This window comes from Pseudophryne corroboree, chromosome 4, assembly GCF_028390025.1.
Source record: "Pseudophryne corroboree isolate aPseCor3 chromosome 4, aPseCor3.hap2, whole genome shotgun sequence".
Lineage (NCBI taxonomy): Eukaryota > Metazoa > Chordata > Amphibia > Anura > Myobatrachidae > Pseudophryne > Pseudophryne corroboree.
This window is the reverse complement of record NC_086447.1, coordinates 778,534,058-778,551,889: the sequence shown is the minus strand read 5'-3', so window position 1 is coordinate 778,551,889 and position 17,832 is coordinate 778,534,058. Positions and strand designations below refer to the sequence as shown.

The 17,832-nt window shown below is 47.2% G+C and overlaps 1 protein-coding gene across 2 annotated transcripts in view; it reads left to right on the top strand.

Moving 5' to 3' along the window:
- Window positions 1–10,206: 10,206 nt before the first annotated feature.
- Window positions 10,207–17,832, top strand: part of SYT14 (synaptotagmin 14) — a 558,522-nt gene continuing 550,896 nt past the window's right edge. The window contains exon 1 of one of the 2 annotated variants that reach the window (XM_063918291.1): window positions 10,207–10,417. In XM_063918291.1, coding sequence (XP_063774361.1) covers window positions 10,405–10,417 — 13 coding nt within the window. In that variant the 5' untranslated portion in view covers window positions 10,207–10,404. The remainder of the gene's footprint in view (window positions 10,418–17,832) is intronic. The other variant, XM_063918290.1, reaches the window with a different exon arrangement.

The following is a 17,832-nucleotide window of genomic DNA, read 5'->3' as shown; positions in this document are numbered from 1 at the left end:
GCACAGCATATGCAGGAGGATGGGGCACTGCCACCGCTCACGGCAGTGTCCACCCGGCTCCAGCAAGCGAGGTCCCGCTTGCTGGAGCAGGGTGGTCGCTGCGGTAAAGTCTGGCGGCTGTGCCCCATCCTCTGGCTAAACTGCTGTAGTCACTGCTCTCCCCCGTCTCCCCGCTGCTCACCGCCGTCTCCCCGCTGCTTACCCCGTCTCCCCGCTGCTCTCCCTCAGCACCCTCATCTCAATCTGACTTTTTTTTAAATCGGATTGAGATGTCAGAAATGGCAAAATCCTGTCGGATTTGGCTGCATTGAATAGGTTCTATCGGATCCATTCTGACAAATTCATGTCTGAATGGATCCGGTTTAAATTGAATATGCCCCTATAAGTTTCTCAATTGCAGCTATATCTCTCAAAATTGTATAATTCCATCCTTACAGGTAACCCTGCCCCCCTTGATTTAAATATTGCCAGAGTAATTGTTTTACCCAAACCAATAAAAAATCTTACCTTGGTATCTCCATATAGGCCCTTTCTCTATTGAATCAGGATTTCAAGATTTTTACGAAAATTCTTGTTTCTCATCTCCAGCTAACTTTGCCTAAATTATTACATCCGGCTCAAACCGGGTTTTTGCGAAATAGACACTCTGTGCATAATGTCCGCTCATTATTAGCGGCCATGATTAAAATATATAATTATCTGGAGAAAGAGAACATAGGGGCAGATGTATTAAGCCTGGAGACAGCATAAGGAAGTGAAAAACCAGTGATAAGTGCAAGGTGATAAACGCACCAGCCAATCACCTCCTAACTGTTAATTTACATATTGGAGCTGATTGGCTGGTGCGTTTATCACCTTGCACTTATCACTGGTTTATCACTTCCTTATGCCTTCTCCAAGTTAATACATCTGCCCCATAGTGCTTAGCTGTGATGCCGACAAGGCATTGGATAGGGTCTCATGGGCCCATATGATGAGGTCTCTTCAAATGACTTAATAACAGCCACCTGTTTGGCATGGAGGGCGATACGTACCAACTTATCACTAAATATCTCATTATTTTTATCTTTATGGGGAAACCCCAGTTTCATACCTAATAGCCGTTCTTCACTATTTTACAGATAGTATTTAGGAGGATTGAAATATGTTTATCAATTTTTGGGCCCTGAATCACTGAAGGGTCTCACGCACTCGCAGATAAAAAAAGAAATTTCCTTTATTGAATATTCCTTTATTTCCCTTCCTGCATGTGTGTAATTATGTGCACAAAGTTTTGTCTTCTCTGACTGAGGTGGACTAGGATGGTAAGTTAGACAGAGCTATACGATGGGATTTTAAGGGTCCTTTATCCACCTCTACTGTATATACTCATGCACGATCACTGCTTAAGTTAGAATTAGGAAATGTGGGGTTGTTACGATGAAGAGCAGAGTTTCCTGATATTGAGTTGAAATCCATTTTAGAGGCCAACGGAAAGTTAGATAAGCAATTGAATTCGACCTTTTATATGGAAATGCATAAAAAAATCCTGCACAGATCTTACCTTACACTCAAGTTGAAATTTCTTATTGGGGATTCCCCCAATTCAAATTGTTATACATGTGGGTTTCCAGATGCAGACATTGGGGGTAATTCCAAGTTGATCGCAGCAGGAAATTTTTTAGCAGTTGGGCAAAACCATTTGCACTGCAGGGGGGGCAGATATAACATGTGCAGAGAGAGTTAGATTTGGGTGGGTTATTTTGTTTCTGTGCAGGGTAAATACTGGCTGCTTTATTTTTACACTGCAATTTAGATTGCAGATTGAACACACCACACCCAAATCTAACTCTCTCTGCACATTTATATCTGCCTCCCCTGCAGTGCACATGGTTTTGCCCAACTGCTAACCAAATTCCTGCTGCGATCAACTTGGACTTACCCCCACAGTTCATTGATTATGGTCCTGCCCGAAGGTACAATCCTTATGGCAACTACTTCAAACATATATTTTAGCTGATTTGAACATACAATATACTATTGATAAGCCATGAACTTTTTGGTGCATATATTCTAAGTCATCCCCCAGAAATGTATCTAAAGGAAACTGTATCTTACTTAACAAATTAGCATCAGCTACAAAGAAAACTATTTTGTCTCAATGGCTTCTCCTGACCCTGTTCCTATCTCTCTATTGCATCCCCGTATTTTTCTTCTTCTTCTATGGACTGGACTAATACTACACTCCAAAAAGAGAAGCTGACAGGGAAACATTTGGACATATGGCTTCTATATGGCCATATATTATCGCCATTAATTAAAGATGCCCTGAGACAGTGTTTTCAGTCTACAACCTGGTACAACATGGAAGTGACTATCTCAGGGGTACCATTTTAATCAGCTTGGCAAGTGCAGCATATTTTTTTTAATCTTATATTGTCTGTACGTTATTGCATGTTTATTAGTACTGTCAGGAGTCATACAATCCTTTCTATAATCATGTTTGGTATTGCCCTTTCAATATTGCATTGAATATTGCACTCTTCATTCTGAAGTGTCTTTTATTGATATATGTAATTGTGTCTTGACATGTTTTGTTGATTTATTGTTGATACCTGTCAAAAACAAACTTTACATTTAAAAAGAAAATAAAAAACATATAGAAAAATCCTGACAGGGCCACTTCTAGACCATGTGGAGCTCAGGGCAAAAATTTCCTTTGGGCCACCCCCCAAGTTTAAAAAAAAAGGACACTGTGCAACTAAAATATAGGGGCATTTCTTCATGAGGGAGGGGCATTGTCACAGAATAGTAGCAATTCACATTACACTGCACAGTAGTGTCTGTTATTCACATTACACCACACAGTAGAACCCCTTATACATGTTGTGCCACATAGTAGAGATGCTTATACACGTTACGCCACACAGTAGAGCTGCTTATACATGTTACGCCACAGTAGAGTCACTTATACACGTTACACCACAGTACAGCCGCTTATACACATTATGCCATGGTAGAGCCCCTTATACACATTACACCATAGTAGAGCCCCTTATACACATTATGCCATGCCCTTATACACATTATGCCATGGTAAAGCCCCTTATACACATTACACCATAGTAGAGCCCTTTATACATGTTACACCACATTAGAGCCGCTATTGAAATAACTGTATTTAACTATGTTTGTTTGCCCTGACTGACCTGACCTCACAACCCCCAATCCCTTAATAAAAATAATGCACCAAAACTGCATCCGCCCCCCCAACTTGATATTCCCCCAATGCCCCAATGAAAATAATTCCTTAGAACTGCCATCCCAGACCTGATAATCCCACTATGCGTCAATTAAAATAATATCCGAGCAGCTTGAGGGGCAGAGTGAGGTGCTGAGCAGCAGCTGGGGCAGAGAGAGTTGCTGCAGCATCAATGTAGAGAGAGGTGCTGCAGCAGCCAGGGCAGAGAGAGGTGCTGCAGCAGCTGAGACAGAAAGAGGTGCTGCAACAGCTAGGGCAGGGAGGTGCTGCAGCATCTGAAGTAGAGACATGTGCTGCAGCTTCCAGGAAAGAGAGAGATGTTGGAAAAGCTGGGGCAGAGAGAGATTATCAGCAACTGGGGCAGAGAGAGGTGCTGCAGCAGCTAGGCTAGACAGAGAGAGGTGCTGCAACAGCAGCAGCAGCAGCAGCAGCGGAGGCAGAGAGTGGTGCTGCAGGATAGTACTAACCCTGCAGCACAGCCGCAAGCACAGTGAGCCATATGAAGAGGACAGGCAGAGCTCCAGCATGTGCTGGCTTTCAGTATCTGGCCTGCCCTATTCCCTCCAGACCTCCTCCTACCACCTATTGAGTTCACAACAGCTCTTATATACACAGATCCTGCTGCTGGACTAAGGGGGTCATACTGACCCGTTCGTACGCAGCGGTTTATCGCTGTGGTGCGAACGGGTGCGGAATGCGCATGCGCGGCTTACAAAGGAAGCGGTTGCAGATCCGACCGCAAAGAAGATTGACAGGAAGAAGGCATGCCAGGGTGGATCCGGACCGTTTGGAGCTGTTTTCGGGGAGTGGTGAGTAAAACGCAGGCGTGTCCAGAAGAACGGAGGGCAGATGTCTGACGTCAAAGCCGGGTCCAGCATCGCAGAGATCGTCATACAGGGTAAGTAGGTATAGCGCTAGTCATCTTTTGCTTGAAATTTTTTTAGCTTAGCAGGGCTGCACAAGCGCTCGCAAACCTACTAAGCTAAAATACACTCCCCCATAGGTGTGTACTAGTAGAGTGCTGAGACCCCTGCAAAACCACCTGACCAAACTGAAGGTCATCCTTGGCCAAGGTGTCAAACCTGTAGAACTTAACAAAGGTGTTCACACCAGACCAAGTAGCTGCCCGGCACAACTGTAAGGACGAGACACCCCGGGCAGCCACCCAGGAAGAACCCACCGACATCGTGGAGTGGGCCTGAATAGAACTCGGCAAGAACTGAGGGCGAGTTCTGAGCTCTGCCCTATTCTCGTGAAACACCAAGTTTGGGCTCTTGCAGGACAAAGCCCCCAATTCCGACACATGCCTGGCCGAAGCCAGGGCCAGTAACATGACTGTCTTGCAAGTCAGGTATTTTAAGTCAACCTTATACAAAGGTTCAAACCAATCCGACTGGAGAAAGGTCAACACCACATTGAGGTCCCACGGAGCAGTGGGAGGAACAAAGGGTGGCTGAATGTGCAACACCCCCTTAAGAAAGGTTTGTACTTCAGGATGTACCGCCAGTTGTTTCTGTAAGAAGATAGAGAGAGCCGAGATCTGAACCTTGGTGGAGCCTAATTGGAGGCCCTTATCCACTCCTGCTTGCAGGAACAGTAGAAACCGGCCCAGACGAAGTTCCACAGGAGAAAATTTTCGACCCTCACACCAAGAAACATACTTCTTCCAAATACGGTGGTAATGTCTGGAGGTAACCACCTTACGGGCCTGAACCATAATGGAAACCACCTTGGAAGGGAGACCCTTCCTGGTTAAAATTTCCAGGGTTCCTCCAACGACGGGGTCAGGAGGTCCGCATACCAGGCCCATCGGAGCCAATCTGGGGCAATGAGAATTGCCTGAACCCTTTCCTTTTTGAGTCTTTTTAGAACTCTTGGGATTAGAGGAATTGGAGGAAACTGGTAAACAAAGTGGTAATTCCATGGCGTCACAGCGTCTACCCCAACCGCCTACCGGTCCCTCATTCTGGATCAGTAACAACGGAGCTTCTTGTTGAGGCGAGAAGACATCAGGTCTATATGTGGACAACCCCACTGGTGAACGAGTAGTTGAAACCCATTCCCACGGATGGAGGTCGTGCCTGCTTAGGAAGTCCACTTCCCAGTTGTCCACTCCTGGAATGTAAATGGCTGAGATGGCTCTTGCGTTGGCTTCCGCCCAGAGAAGTATTCTTGACACTTCTCGCATTGCGGCCCTGATTCTGGTTCCTCCCTTAATGTACACCACCGCCGTGGCGTTGTCTGACTGCACCTGGATGGCCTGATTCCGAAGGAGGGATGAGGCCTGTATAAGAGCATTGTAAATTGCCCTGAGTTCCAGGATGTTGATAGGAAGAGCAGATTCCTGAAAGGACCACGTCCCCTGGAACTGCGCCCCTTGAGTCACAGCCCCCCAACCCCAGAGGCTGGCATCTGTTGTCAACAGCGTCCAGGATAGGGTGTTGAAACTCCGACTCTCCATTGGATGGGAAACTTGTAGCCACCATAGTAGGGATATCCGTGCTTTTGGTGATAGGGTGATATGCCTGATGCATGTGCAGGTGAGATGCCGACCATTTGTCCAACATATCCAGCTGAAACGTTCACGCATGGAACCCGCTATTCTGTATCGCCTTATAGGAGGCCACCATCTTGCCCAGCAAGCGGATACAAAGATGAATTGAGTCCACATGAGGTTTCAGCACCATCCGGACCATAGACTGAATAGTCAAGGCTTTGTCCCTGGGAAGGTAAACCTTCTGAGACACTGTATCCAGGATCATCCCCAGGAACTGAATTCTCTGAGATGGTTCCAAGTGAGATTTCTGGAAATTGAGTATCCATCCGTGAGCCGTAAGCAAACGAGTAGTCAAGTCGATGCTGTGCAGTAGCTGTTCCCTGGACACCACTTTTATCAGGAGATTGTCCAGGTACAAAATTATTTGAACACCCCTCATGCGCAGTTGTAGCATCATCTCCGCCATAACCTTTGTGAATAATCTTGGGGCTGTGGAGAGACCGAAGGGTAGGGCCTGAAACTGGAAATGGTCCAGAATCGCGAACCGGAGGAATGCTTGGTGAGGGGGCCAAATTGGGATATGTAGGTATGCATCCTTTATATCCAGGGACACCAGAAACTCCCCCTCCTCCAGATTCGCTATCACTGCTCTTAGGGATTCCATCTTGAATTTGAACACCTGAAGATACGGGTTCAGGGATTTGAGGTTCAAGATTGGCCGTACCAAGCCGTCCGGCTTCTGAACCACAAAGAGACTTGAGTAAAACCCCTTTGTGTGCAGTTGAGGAGGCACTGGAACAGTAACTCCTGAAGAAAGCAGTTTTTGCACCGCCTGCTGTAAGGAAACCCTTGCTTCCGGTGAAGCTTGTAAGCCTGACCTGAAGAATCTGAGAGGAGGGAGTTCCTGAAATTCCATCCGGTATCCGTGGGATATGAGGTCCCTCACCCAATGATCCCGACAGGACTCTGCCCATATGTGGGTGAAGTGTTGAAGGCAAGCACCTACCTGAAAATTGCTTTGCTGCTGGGGCCAACCGTCATGTGGAGGGCTTTGTGGAAGAGGATTCTGAGGCCTGGTCCGCAGGTCCAGCAGCAGCTGGTTTACGGGACTTACCGCGAGATCCTCTAGCAGCATTGGAGGCACCTCTGGGCCTGCCTCTGAATCTGGCCACCCGAAAGGACTGCAGGGAGGGTCCTGGATAGGGACGCCTGGCAGGTGGCGGAGCAGACGGCATATATGTAGATTTACCTGCAGTTGCCTGAGATATCCACTTGTTCAGTTCTTCCCCAAACAATGCATCACCTGTAAAAGGAAGGTTTTCAACCCCTTTTTTGGAATCAGCATCTGCTGACAATTGACGCAGCCACAGGGCTCTACGATCCGAAACTGCCATAGCAGTGGTACTGCCATTATTGATACTAAGTTCCTTAACGGCCTCACTCATAAAGTTTGCAGCATCTTGTATGTGTTGTAGTAATGTAACTATCTCTCCTTGAGGTAGTGTGAGCAACCCTTTTATAAAATTTCATCAGACCATTTTACCATGGCTCTAGAAACCCAGTCGCATACTATGGTAGGGTGTTGGGCTACACCTGCTGCAGTATAAATTGATTTAAGAGTGGTTTCAATTTTGTGATCAGCCGAGTCTTTAAGAGAAACAGCCCCAGGTACAGGTAAAACTATCTTACGTGACAGCCTAGACACAGAGGTATCCACTGTCGGCGGGGTTTCCCAGACTCTTCTATCCTCTGTAGGGAAAGGAAATTAATTTAATACCCGTTCAGGGGTAATACATTTCTTGTCAGGATTTAACCATGCTGCCCTTGCCAGGGAATCTAATTCTTCAGGAACCGGGAAGGTTGCAGAGGACTTTGATTTCACATTAAAATACAATTCCTCTGCCTGCCCTTCCTCCTTATTAGGGATATTAAGCACCTCCCTAATGGCATAAATGAGAGCTTCAACACCTGGGTACAGGGAATCATTCTCGTCCACCTCAGCCTCTCCTTATTAAATGAGGGCTTCAACACCCGGAGACAGGGAATCATCCTCGTCCACCTCAGCCTCTCCTTCATCAAGCTCCGGTAGTTCAGAATTTCAGAGTCAGATTGTAACAATTGAGGGAGTGTGCGTTTGTGAGAGACCAACAGGGGGGGGGGGGGGGGGGGAGCCTGCCTGCGGTCGGCAGCAGTTACCATGAACGTGTCCACAGTTTGTTTCAGGGGGATCAGTACGTAATCCCGCTGGACGGGATCCCGGTGGTCGAAATACCGACGCCGGAATCCTGACCACACAATCCCGACAGGGGTGGCGAGCGGAACGCAGCCCCTTGCGGGCACGCTTCGCTCGCCACGCTGCGGGCACGGTGCCTCGCTACGCTCGGCACACTATTTTATTCTCCCTCTATGGGTGTCGTGGACACCCACAGAGGGAGAATATGTCGGGATTGTGGCGGTCGGGATTCCGGCGTCGGTATTTCGACCGCCGGGATCCTGTCCAGCGGGATGTTGACCGCATCCCGTTTCAGGGTTTGCCTTTCTTGCTTAGCCGTAGCTAACTCTGAATTAATATTGGAAATCATAGTTTTAAATGATTCCATCCACTCTGGAGCCTGCACATCACAACCTTGTGAAGGTATTGAGCATTGGGTACACATAAGGGACCCCTGTGAGGAAGGTGTAAACCTAGCCTTGCATAAAGTACACACAGACTTATTCGCAGACATGCTTGAGTAGAAATACACAGATTAGTATGAACCACAGTGCAGCACAACAACCCAGACTACTCTGAATGGAGAGACACAGGCCCTCATTCCGAGTTAATCGCACGTAGCAACTTTTTGCTGCTCATGCGATCAACTTGACGCCGCCTATGGGGGAGTGTATTTTAGCATAGCAGGGCTGCGATCGCTGGTGCAGCCCTGCTATGCTAAAAAAGTTTCCTGCAAAACAAGACCAGGGTCAGACTTACTTACCCTGTGCGACGGATCCAGCGACGAAGGTCCTGGGATTGACGTCAGACATCCACCCTCCAAACGCCTGGACACGCCTGCGTTCGGATCTCCATGCTCGTAAAATGGTGAGTATCCGCCCCGGAACGCCTCCCCACTGTCAATCTTCTTGCAATCGCGCTAGCGATCACTTTCTTCTCTCTTCTGGTCGTTGCCCGGCTGCGGCTGTTGCTGGGCAACGATGCACGTGCGCATTGCGGGCGCCACGCAGTTCCATCCCGTTCGCACCGCAGCGAAGAACCGCTGCGTGCGAACAGGTCGGAATGACCCCCACAGAGAGAAGTTGGAACCAGCACACTACACCACAAGCTGAGCAGCGCCGCGCTGGGGGACCTTTGAGCGTAATTTTCCACACAGCGGTAGAACCGCTGAGTATGAGCTCCCCCCTCACTATAACCCCCTGGTACCAGTTACAATGGTGATTCAGTGGGTCCTGGAGGAGCAGTCGCCACATGCAGCAGCAGGAAATGGCGCCGTTTGGCTTCTGGTCCCGCTCTCCGGGAAGCCCCACCCCCATAATGGGGTGCGGTCCCTCTATTACTTTTATACTGGCTTTCTCCATATTGACTGTGAAAACAAGAGTACAGAGCCCCCGTTCACTGCTGCCAGTCTGGGTACTCAGTGTGCACTGCGGCCTGGAGCCCGGTGAACACTGTCCCTCATGCCGCCATCATGCACCGGGGATCCGTTAACCGGGTCCCTGGTGTAACACTCACCGCACCGCGTCTGTCTTCGGCATCTGTTAAGGGGTGGTGGCATGCTGCCGGCGTGGGCTCACCCTCTGGGTGTGTAAGAACATCACCTCAGGACCTCAGAGTCCTGACAGCTGGGATGACGAACCATTTACTCTTAGGAAGTTGGTTCAGTCCCCCCCTTAAGTTCCACAACGCACGCAGACTGGTCGCCAACCAATGAGCCTGAAAATAATAAAAATACATTTCTGAAGAAAACTCTCTGGAGAGCAAACAGAATGCATCCGGCTCCTTGGGCACATTTTGTAAACTAAGTCTACTAGGAGGGGCATAGAGGGGAGGAGCCAGCACACACTATTAGTTTCTTAAAGCGCCAGGCTCCAGTGGACCCGATCTATACCCCATGGTAATCTAATATTCCCCAGTATCCACTAGAAGGTAAGAGAAATATATGTACAATTTATTTCATTCTTGTTATTCAGTTTTGTTTTAATCTTGCACATTTATTAAATTTATATATAATAGTGTAACCTACATATTTAGCATCATAGCGATTACATTCATTACAAATGTTTTGCTGCAAACGTTGGGGACACAAATAACGAAAATCGCTGCCAGCAGCAGAGGTGTCTGTCACTGTCAGGGACTGGTACCATGTGTCAGGGGCCGGGCAGACAGTGACAGGTACTGCCACCATAGCCAGTGCCCGCTGCCAGCTGCAGTAGGTTCCCGCCGCTGGGGTTTAAATGTCACCATAAGACTGGACGAGACCACTTCGCACAACACCCCCCTCACCCGCCAACATGTGAGAGCAGAAGCCGCACTGCTCGCTGTGTGTGAGAGAGTGTGTGTGTGTGTGTGTGTGGTTCCTTCCTGGCACCACCGTGTCACTCGCTCTCCGCCGGTTCCCTCCACCCCCCCCTGGTAGCCCGCAAAGGTGGTACGCTCCGTGCTGGAAGAATCATGGCGATAGATGGTAAGTAGGCCAATAACCGTCTGCTGATCGCTTCATTACCAACTCCTCCGGCGGCTCCGAGACCTCCCGGCCGCCACAGGGGTGAGGCAGTCCCACTTATACCCATGTGCCTGATGTACATGGCTCCATAACCTGCTGCATGTGTGTGTGTGCTGGCGGCAGCGCTGCCCCCTCTGTACATAGTTACGGACCATCAGTGTGTGTACCCGTGTATTATGCGCTGTGTATGTGTCCATTGGGCAATGCCCTGTACGTAGTGCATGCGCTGCATGTGGCTGTCACACTGTACAGGGACTGTTTCCATGTGGGAGTGCAGTGCACAGCACACTGGAGCTATGGTCCATGTAGAAGTGTCAGCAGGTGTGAGACAGGTGCTGTTGTGTGCAGTGAAGGGCTTGCAGATATTGTACACTGTAATGTGTTCCTGTGGTGATGCACTGTAGTCTGCAGATGGGTTATATGTGTGCTCAGTGTGTATAGTATAACCTGTGCGTGTCAGGGCACTGTGTGAGGGTACATGGAGCATGCTCGGTGTTTTATTATAGTCTTATTGGTATAAGGCTCAGTGAATGTCAGCAATACAGACATGGAGACAGGAAAGCCTGTGATTGGCACTGTGTGTATAAGCTGCCGTGCAGATAGGGTGTGAGGTACAGACAGCAGTGTTTCTCAGCTTTTCTAAACACATACCTCCATGTTATGCTAAAAGTTTTCTAAGTACCCCTAAAGTATGTTACTAAGTACCCCTCAAGGTGCATGAGCTTTCCTCCAGCAATTTTCTAGACTTGTACAGATTTTTTTTTATCTACCCCTTATGATTACAGTATATTTATATGTTTTATTCATTAGCAATACATTTGATGATATAATGAACAGACTGAAGTGCCCAATATCTGGTGTACCTCCTATGTATAGGTGGTGCACCCCTGCTTAGGGTATATGCAGCACAGGTTGTAACCTAGGATGTGACCAGCATACACTGCATGCACCAGTTACACAGGATCTGCAGGAAACTAGTGGTGCTGAATGGACAGCTCCTGGCTAGATAAGGGGATGTTGTTACTTGTTATGGAATCAGTACGAGATCCGTAGTTATATCTCATTTCACACCCTAAATATAAAGCTTTACATACTGTAAGCATCAGTAAAATTCAGATTGTAATGTATGTTATGTCGCAGTATGTGCTTGAGAAGAACACAATGACAATTGTAGTATTTAGTATTTTCTGTTCTCTTCAAAAGTTTAATATAATACACAAAAGTTTTCTGGACTGCGCTGTTATTATTATTATTATTATTATTATTATTATTATTAATAATAATAAAAAGTGCACAGTGTACAATGAGGCCATGGTAACAAGGAATTGCAGCTCCTCATTGTTATTTTGGACACTAGGCCAATAGTATTACAGGCGTGAGAAAATCATTTTGGGCATCTCTATCTACATCAGTTCAGCGGGTCTGGGACTCCAGGTCGACACCAAAAAGGTCGACACCAATTGGTCAACACACCTTAGGTCGACATGGACAAAATATTGACATGGACAAAAGGTCGACATGAACAAGGTCGACATGGAAAAAGGTCGACATGATGTTTTTATGTTTTTTTGGTGTCGTTTTATTCGTAGAGTGACCGGGAACCCCAATTAGTGCACCGCGTCCCCTCGCATGGCTCGCTTCGCTCGCCATGCTTCGGGCAAAGTGCCTCGCCCCGCTACCGCTGCGCTCGGCACAGGTTACCGTTCCCAATCGTAGTCCACGTGGATTGGAAAGTATGAAAAAGTTAAATAAAATGGGAAAAAATTGTGAAAAACTCATGTCGACCTTTTTCTATGTCAACCTTGTTCATGTCAACCTTTTGTCCATGTCGACCTAAGGCATGTCGACCAATTGGTGTCGACATAAGGTGTGTCGACCATTTTGATGTCGACCTGCAGTCCGGATACCAATTCGGCTTGGAGTCATTACTGATACTACGGGGATTGTCATATGGACATTTGTGTCTATGTGTCGGCACCAGACATCTGTAGGAGTAACGTCAGCAACGCAAACGCAAGTGTTCCTGGCAGGAGAAATGTCAAATTATACTGTTTTGACACACTGGCATGTAGCGTAGCATTGACCAATCGGTGATGTCAGTACATGATGAGCTTGTCATGTTGAAGAGCACTGGCCAGTTAGTGCTCTGTATATACTACAAGCTGCACTGTGTCAGAAGAGGTTTAACGTTTCCTCTGCCACTTTAACAAGAGAGTGAACAGTAATCCTCTATGAAGGTGTGCCTGACATTGTTCCACTCCCACCCTGACATACAAGGGGCGGAGACTGTTACCTCTAAAGTACCCCTGTGGGTGTATGAACATCTCCTTTAAAATTGCTAACTTCAGTACAGGTTGAGTATCCCTTATCCAAAATGCTTGGGACCAGAGGTATTTTGGATATCGGATTTTTCCGTATTTTGGAATAATTAGATACCATAATGAGATATCATGGTGATGGGACCTAAGCCTAAGCACAGAATACATTTATGTTACATATACACCTTATACACACAGCAGGAAGGTCATTTTAGACAATATTTTTTATAACTTTGTGTATTAAACAAAGTTTGTGTACATTGAGCCATCAAAAAACAAAGGTTTCACTATCTCACTCTCCCTCAAAAAAGTCCGTATTTCGGAATATTCCGTATTTCGGAATATTTGGATATGGGATACTCAACCTGTAATGTATAAAAGCTGACCCTTTACATGGGTTTCACAACTTTTTGTCTTTTTAATTACACCCTGACATTTAAAATGTATAAAATAATGTGTGCATCTATTGCAAATACTAATCTTACATTTATGATCAGTACCCTCATCTGCCAAGAGACTTAGGTGGTGAGACTTTGGGGGTAATTCAGACTTGATCGTAGATGTGCTAAATTGAGCACAAGTGCGATCACTTTCACAGACATGCGGGGGGATGGCCAGTACAGGGATAGTCCGCCCCGCATGTCTGGCTCTGCCCCCCCCCCCCGCATAGGTACAAAAGCATTACACGGCGGCGATGCTTTTGTACCTGAAGAGTAGCTCCCTACCAGCTCAGCTCCTGCGCGCTGGCAGGGAGCTATCTGTTGCTCTCCGGGTTGCATAGGCTGCGTGTGACGTCACACAGCCGCCGTGGCCCGCCCCCTGCATGTTCCGGGCACGCCAAAAACGCACAGCAGCGATCTAGTCTGAATTAGCCCCTTTGTCTGGCATTACTGATGCTTTACTTTGTTTTAGAAGAACTCTAGTCTTAATCCATTCAGGTATGAGTTGGGTCTGGGGAGCTACTGTCACAGTAAACTCTCACTGCAAATTACATTTTTGTGTTCTTTTGTGCAACACCCTACTGAGCAGGTGAAAAGCTAGGGTAAATCTTCATGCTAAGGTAAGAATGTCGGGACACGGGGTCATTTCGAGTTGTTCGCTCAATATTTTTTTTCGCTACGGAGCGATTAGTCGCAAACTGCGCATGCGCAATGTACACAGCGCGCCTGCGGCAAGTAAATTAGCACAAAAGATTGGTATTTTACTCACGGCGTAACAAAGTTTTTTTATCGTTCTGCTGATCGTAGTGTGATTGACAGGAAGTGGGTGTTTCTGGGCGGAAACTGGACGTTTTCTGGGAGTGTGCGGAAAAACGCAGGCGTTTCAGGGAAAAACGCGGGAGTGTCTGGAGAAACGGGGGAGTGGCTGGCCGAACGCTGGGCGTGTGTGTGACGTCAAACCAGGAACGAAACTGACTGAACTGATCGCTATTTGTGAGTAAGTCTGGAGCTACTCAGAAACTGCTAAGAAATTTCTATTCCCAATTCTGCTAATCTTTCGTTCGCAATTCTGCTAAGCTAAGATACACTCCCAGAGGGCGACGGCTTAGCGTGTGCAATGCTGCTAAAAGCAGCTAGCGAGCGAACAACTCGGAATCACCCCCACAGTGCAGAACCTCTGGTACACCCCTCCTAATAAATAATCATGCACTTGGAGGGGTTTATATAGCACTAGCTGGAGTACCTGGCGTTGCCCGGGATTTTAAGATTGTTTGTTTACAAAAATGAATTTAAATATTAAACACACAGTATAAATAACATAGTATAAAAAAGCATGTCAAATGTTATACACATTAATAAAATGAAAACCCAATGTGCTGCTGGGGGACCATGTTACTTCCACTATATAACTCTCAGTGTGTGGGTTTGTGCTACCTCCATTCCCCTCCTCACATCATGTCACTGCCCTTGTCCCGTGCAGCCCTGTCATCACTGACATATCATGCATGTCCTGATATACTCTGTGCTGCTGGCCCACCCCTAGGGGTGCTAGTGGTGTGTCACCCCCACAGTGTTTGTTCCCAGAGTGTAAGTAATATGTGTAGCAAGTTTGGTGTAAATTGCTCCAGGCATTCCAGAGTTATGCTGTCTGCTGAAAAACTCTGTGCTGCTGCCTCAACCCTAGGGGTGTCTTACCCCCACAGTGTTTGTTCCCAGCTTGTAAGTCATATGTGTAGCAAGTTTGTTGTAAATTGGTCTAGGCATTCTGGAGTTATGGTGTCTCCTGAAATTCTCTGTTCTGCTGTCCCACCCCTAGGGGTGGTAGGGGTGTATAACCCCCACCGAGTTTGTTCCCAGATTGTAAGTCAGATGTTGTAATTGGTCTAGCCATTCGGGAGTTATGCTGTCTCCTTAAATACTCTGTTCCGCTGTCCCACCCCTAGGGATGGTAGGGGTGTTTTTCGAGATTATAAATCAAATGTGTACCAAGTTTGGTGTAAATTGCTCCAGGCCTTCCACAGTTATGCTGTCTGCAAAACATACTCTGTGCTGCTGTCCCACCCCTAGGGGTGCTAGCGTTGTTTGACCCCCACATTGTGTTTTTCTCTAGTGTAAGTCATATGTGTACCCAGTTTGTTGCAAATTGGTCTAGCCATTCAGGATTTATGCTGTCTCCTGAAATACTCTGTGCCGCTGTACCTCCCCTAGGGGTGCTAGGGTTGTCTAACCCCCACAGAGTTTGTTCCCAGATTGTAAGTGAGATGTTTACCAAGTTTGGTGTACATTGCTCCAGGCCTTCCACAGTTTTGCTGGCTGCTGACATACTCTCTGCTGCTGTCCCACCCCTATGGGTGCTCGGGGTGTGTGACCCCCATAGTGTTTGTTTCCAGAGTGTAAGTCATATGTGTACCAAGTTTGGTGTAAATTGCTGCGGCCATTCCAGAGTTATGCTGTCTGCTGAAATACTCAGTGCAGCTGCCTCACCCCTAAGGGTGCTAGGGGTGTCTTCCTCCCAAAGTGTTTGTTGCCAGTTTGTAAGGCATATGTGTACCAATTTTTGAGTACATGGGTCCAGCAATTCCGGACTTATGCTGTCTCCTGATATACTCTGTGCTGCTGTCTGCTCCCCTAGGTGTGCTATGGATTTCAAATTGTTTTAGTTGCGTCCGCCATGTTTTAATACGCTTGTAGGTGAAATTTCACAATCTTCGCTTGTAAACTGTGGATTTGTATAGAAAAACAGACAGAAGGACAGAATGACAGATTTTCATTTTTATAAAGTAGATCATTTAGCCAATGAAGACATCTAAATGATTAAGAGGGTCATTGAGATCTGGCCGCTGATGAGGCCCGCAGCGCAGTTTGCCGGTGGTGGCAAACTGCGCATACGCAGCATCTGCACAGCGGCTGCGCGGACACACACATTGCGGTCGCATCCCCAATTGATGCGACCAGAATGTGATTGAAAGCGGCAGACGTTTTCGGGGCAGCGATGTGGCGTTGGGGGCAGAGCGGTGTGAACTGGAACAAGAGATTAATGGAAAGTACATACTGAGCAAGTCATACATACTGGGTGCGCACCGATCCGACATTCACTCCGTCAGATCGCAGCGTTTACTGGATCAGTGGCACCAATTGGGTACTGTGTACCTAGCTTAACATCTTACAAGACATGTATTTATACAAATATTTTAATTACAATAATCCTTCCCGGTATAGCACTTTTTATAGTAATACACCTTTGCTATTATGGTAATGAAGTGGGAGTGCGATTCTGGACTATGATGTCACAGTGCCTGGGATTTCCGTGGTGTATGAAACAAGCCTGATTACTATGAGTTATATATTTAGGACTGTAGATGAATTATGTGCAAGTTCAGATCATATATAGGTGGTAATTCCGAGTATTTCGCTCATTGCCGTTTTTAGCAACGGAGCGATTAGGTGGAAAATGTGCATGTGCATGGTACGCAGCGCGCATGCGTTCAGTAATTTAACACAAAACTTGGTAGATTTGCACAAGCTTGAGCGACGTTTTTTCATCGCTCGAGTGATTGTAGTGTGATTGACAGGAAGTGGGTGTTTCTGGGTGGAAACTGGCCGTTTTCATGGAGTGTGCTAAAAAACGCAGGCGTGCCAGGTAAAAACGCAGGAGTGGCTGGAGAAACGAGGGAGTGGCTGGCCGAACGCAGGGCGTGTTTGTGACGTCAAACCAGGAACTAAACGGACTGAGGTGATCGCAGTCTAGGAGTAGGTCTGGAGCTACTCAGAACCTGCATGAAAATTTTTTGTAGCAATTTTGTTAATCTTTCGTTTGCAATTCTGCTAAGCTAAGATACACTCCCAGAGGGCGGCGGCCTAGCGTTTGCAATGCTGCTAAAAGCAGCTCGCGAGCGAACAACTCAGAATGAGGGCCATAGTGTCATATAATATAGTATGTTTTGATACCAGTGAATAGAGTTTGCATGCTGTCACCATGCGCTGATAAAGCCTGCTACAGTATCACAGTATAGGGGCATATTCAGTTGGGAGTGTATTTTTCCAGAATCTCGCACTGCAGGTTTTTTCCTGCAGCTGTTCAATTTTTGGTATTCAGTTGGGTGCAGGTTTTTTTCTTTTTTTTCACACAGTGCTCAACTTTTTTTTTGAGCACCTCCAGAACAAGCCCAATTTTTCCTAAAATCCAGCCTCACAGACAGCAATGCTTCCAAGGACATGGCACAGGTACTACCTCTCACCCTGCATCCCCTCCCCACACACATTACATTGCACTACCCCTTACCCAGCACCCGCTCCCCTACACCACTCCTAACCTTGCAACCATTCCCAACATGCACTACACTACCTCTCACCCTGCACCCTCTCCCCGCACATACTTCACTACACTACCACTGACCCTGCTCCCCGCACACACTGCACTACACTACTCCTAACCCTGCAACTACTCCCCGCACACACTTCACTACTCCTAACCCTGCACCCATTCCCTGCATGCACTACACTACCTCTCACCCTGCATCCCCACACACACTACACTGCACTACCCCTAACCATGACCCTGCACCCGCTCCCTGCACACACTGCACTACACTACCCCTGACCCTGCACCCGCTCGCCG